This window comes from Lactuca virosa, chromosome 9, assembly GCF_052849685.1.
Source record: "Lactuca virosa cultivar CGN04683 chromosome 9, Lactuca_virosa_CGN04683_v6, whole genome shotgun sequence".
NCBI classification, from domain to species: domain Eukaryota; kingdom Viridiplantae; phylum Streptophyta; class Magnoliopsida; order Asterales; family Asteraceae; genus Lactuca; species Lactuca virosa.
In genome coordinates, this window is record NC_136434.1 from 292,208,938 (window position 1) to 292,211,708 (window position 2,771).

General features: G+C 40.3%; 1 protein-coding gene across 1 annotated transcript; it reads left to right on the top strand.

Moving 5' to 3' along the window:
* The first annotated feature begins 1,729 nt into the window (after positions 1 to 1,729).
* LOC145140645 (uncharacterized) lies at positions 1,730 to 2,305 on the top strand. Its single transcript, XM_079074064.1, has one exon. It carries the CDS (start codon positions 1,730 to 1,732, stop codon positions 2,303 to 2,305), a length of 576 nt encoding a protein of 191 aa, XP_078930190.1.
* The last annotated feature ends 466 nt before the right edge of the window (positions 2,306 to 2,771 follow it).

Genomic DNA, 2,771 nt, shown 5'->3' on the forward strand with positions numbered 1-2,771 from the left:
TGTATAAATCCTGGCGACTATGCAGACTTAGTGCCTAAACCCCGGTGACGATGGACTTCGTGCCGATTCTTAGGATGATCCTTAGGAATGAATGAACGAGGAATAGTTGATTCTTAGGGTACATCCTTAAGAGTAAAGAAGATAATGGGGATGGGTAATTGGGTTGATTGTTTGATGTTTAAACATAATAATTATATTATTGTGGGTTGAAAACCCTATGTACTCACCAGGTTTCCCAACCTGACCCACTCCAGCTTATTTCTATCACAGGTGTCGATATGAAGTTACATTACACTGAGAGATTTAAAAGAGATGTAGATCACTAGTGTAAATGAATGTAAGTTCTGTTTATGCTTATGTTTCTGTATTGACGATGACATCCCAAACGTTTTAAAAATGAATAAAAATACATTTCTTCGGAAATGCTTTGATAACGTATTTATCATGTTTTACTGGGAACAAATTCTGCAACATTTTTATTAAAAGAAGTACTCTGATTTTCATAAAGCATAAACAAAATCGGTCTTTTCTAGCCGTGAAAATGGGGATGTCACAGAGGCCGACTGGAACGAAAATACCGAGAATAGTAGAAATGCTGGCGACACTCCAGTCATTAACCAAAACAACTCTAAAAATTGCTCATACAAGGAGTTCATGGGCTATAAACCCCGATCCTTCTACGACGTGAAAGGAGCCGTTGGTCTATCCTGCTAGATAGAAAAGACGGAGGCAGTATTTCACATTAGTTCTTGCTCTGATGACTGCCGAGTCAAGTATGCTACATGCACACTAATTGATTCCACCCTAACTTGGTGGAATACCCATGCTAAGTCCATGAGAATCAATGAAGCTTATAACATGGGTTGGAACCTCCGAAACAGATGATGATCAAGGAGTACTTCCCACAACAGGAAGTGCAGGATCTAGAGCAGGAGCTTTGGAATCAGACCATGCAAGGATCAGAGGTGGTTGCCTACACCTCCCGATTCAATGATCTTCCAAACCTTTGCACGGGAATAGTGACCCCAGAAGACAAAAAGATGAAAAGATACATCTGGGAACTAGCTTCATTAGTCCAAGGTCTAGTTACTACATCCAGATCCGCCACTTTTGATAGTGCTAAGAAATTGGCCTATCATTCACTGAACAGTGTATCCGTCGAGGTACCATGACCTCGCCAAAGGAGAAGAACCAATCTAGGAGTACAAAAAGGAAGTTCCCTGGGAAATCGAAAGGGAACCTCAAGCATCGCAAGCCCAATCCAGAACTTGTGGTTATGTATGCCACAATCATAAACAATCCCACTTCAACAAAGCCCTACTCTGAAACTTTACCCCACTGTACCAAATGCAACTTCCACGTTATTGGAAATTGCTTGATCTATCGCATCTGCAATTTGATGGGCCACACCTATAAGTTTTGCAGAAAATCCCCAATCAACACAACCTCAACCACTGCTGTAGGGGGAAGCCGAAACTCCTTTAAATGCAACCAACTAGGGCATTTCAAGAAGGGTTGCCCTAAACTGAAGAACCAGGATGGTAAAGGAAAGGCATTTGTGATAGGCGCGGGAGATGCATGTTAGGAACCAACTGTGGTTATTGGTACAGTTCCTATCAATAATATTTAGGGTTCCGTATTATTTGACACTGGTGCCGATAGAAGCTTTATTTCCCATAAGTTTAGAAGAATGATAAATCATAAATCATGAAAACTTAATGAAGCTTACATGGTACAATTAGCAAATGGTCAAATAGAAAGCACTTTAGAGATACTCACCGATTTCCTTCTCACCATGAATAATCATGTCTTCCATGTCGACCTAATGCCAATGACCATTGAAAGTTTCGATGTGATCATCAGAATGAATTGGTTATCACTACAACGAGCGAAAGTCTTATGTTACGAAAAGGCCGTTCAACTAACCTTACCAAACAACAAAGAACTTGTGATATACGAAGATAAATCAGGGAAGAACCTAATAATCATCACTTTCATGAAGGCAAGGAAGTATTTGCAGAAAAGGTGCTTCACTTTCTTGGCCCACGTGGTGGATATGCAAGGCATGGGTAAGGAAATTAAAGACATACCGCAAGTATGCGATTACCCGAACGTATTTCCAGAAGATCTACCTGGACTACCTCCAGTCAGACAGGTCGAATTCCGAATCGATCTAATCTCGGGTGCATCACCAGTGGCAAGCTCTACTTATCGCCTAACTCCATCGGAGAAACAAGAACTATCCAGTCAACTTCAAGAACTTGTTGACAAAGGATTTATCTGGCCAAGTTTCTCTCCACCCTGATATTGTTTGTCAAAAAGAAGGATGTATCATTCAAATGTGCATCGACTATCAAGAGTTGAACAAACTCACCAAAAAAACCAATATTCACTCCTGAGGATCGATCACATGTTTGACCAACTACATGGATCATGCAACTACTAGAAGATCGATTTAAGATCCGGCTACCATCAACTTACAGTCCAAGAAGCAGATATTCCAAAGACGGCATTTAGGACTTGCTATGATCACTACGAGTTTCTGGTTATCCCATTTGGACTGAACAACACACCAGTCGTATTCATGGACCTTATGAATCAGGTGTGTAAACCCTACTTGGATAAGTTCATGATCGTGTTCATCGATGAGATATTGATATATTCATGAACGAAGGAAGAACATGGACAACACTTGCATTTAATTCTGAAACTGTTAAGAAAAGAGAAACTTTATGCAAACTTTTCTAAATGTGAGTTCTGGATTAACGAAG

Excerpts from the sequence above, each read along its gene's own strand:
- LOC145140645 (XM_079074064.1), top strand. The coding sequence starts at position 1,730 with ATGGTACAATTAGCAAATGGTCAAATAGAAAGCACTTTAGAGATACTC.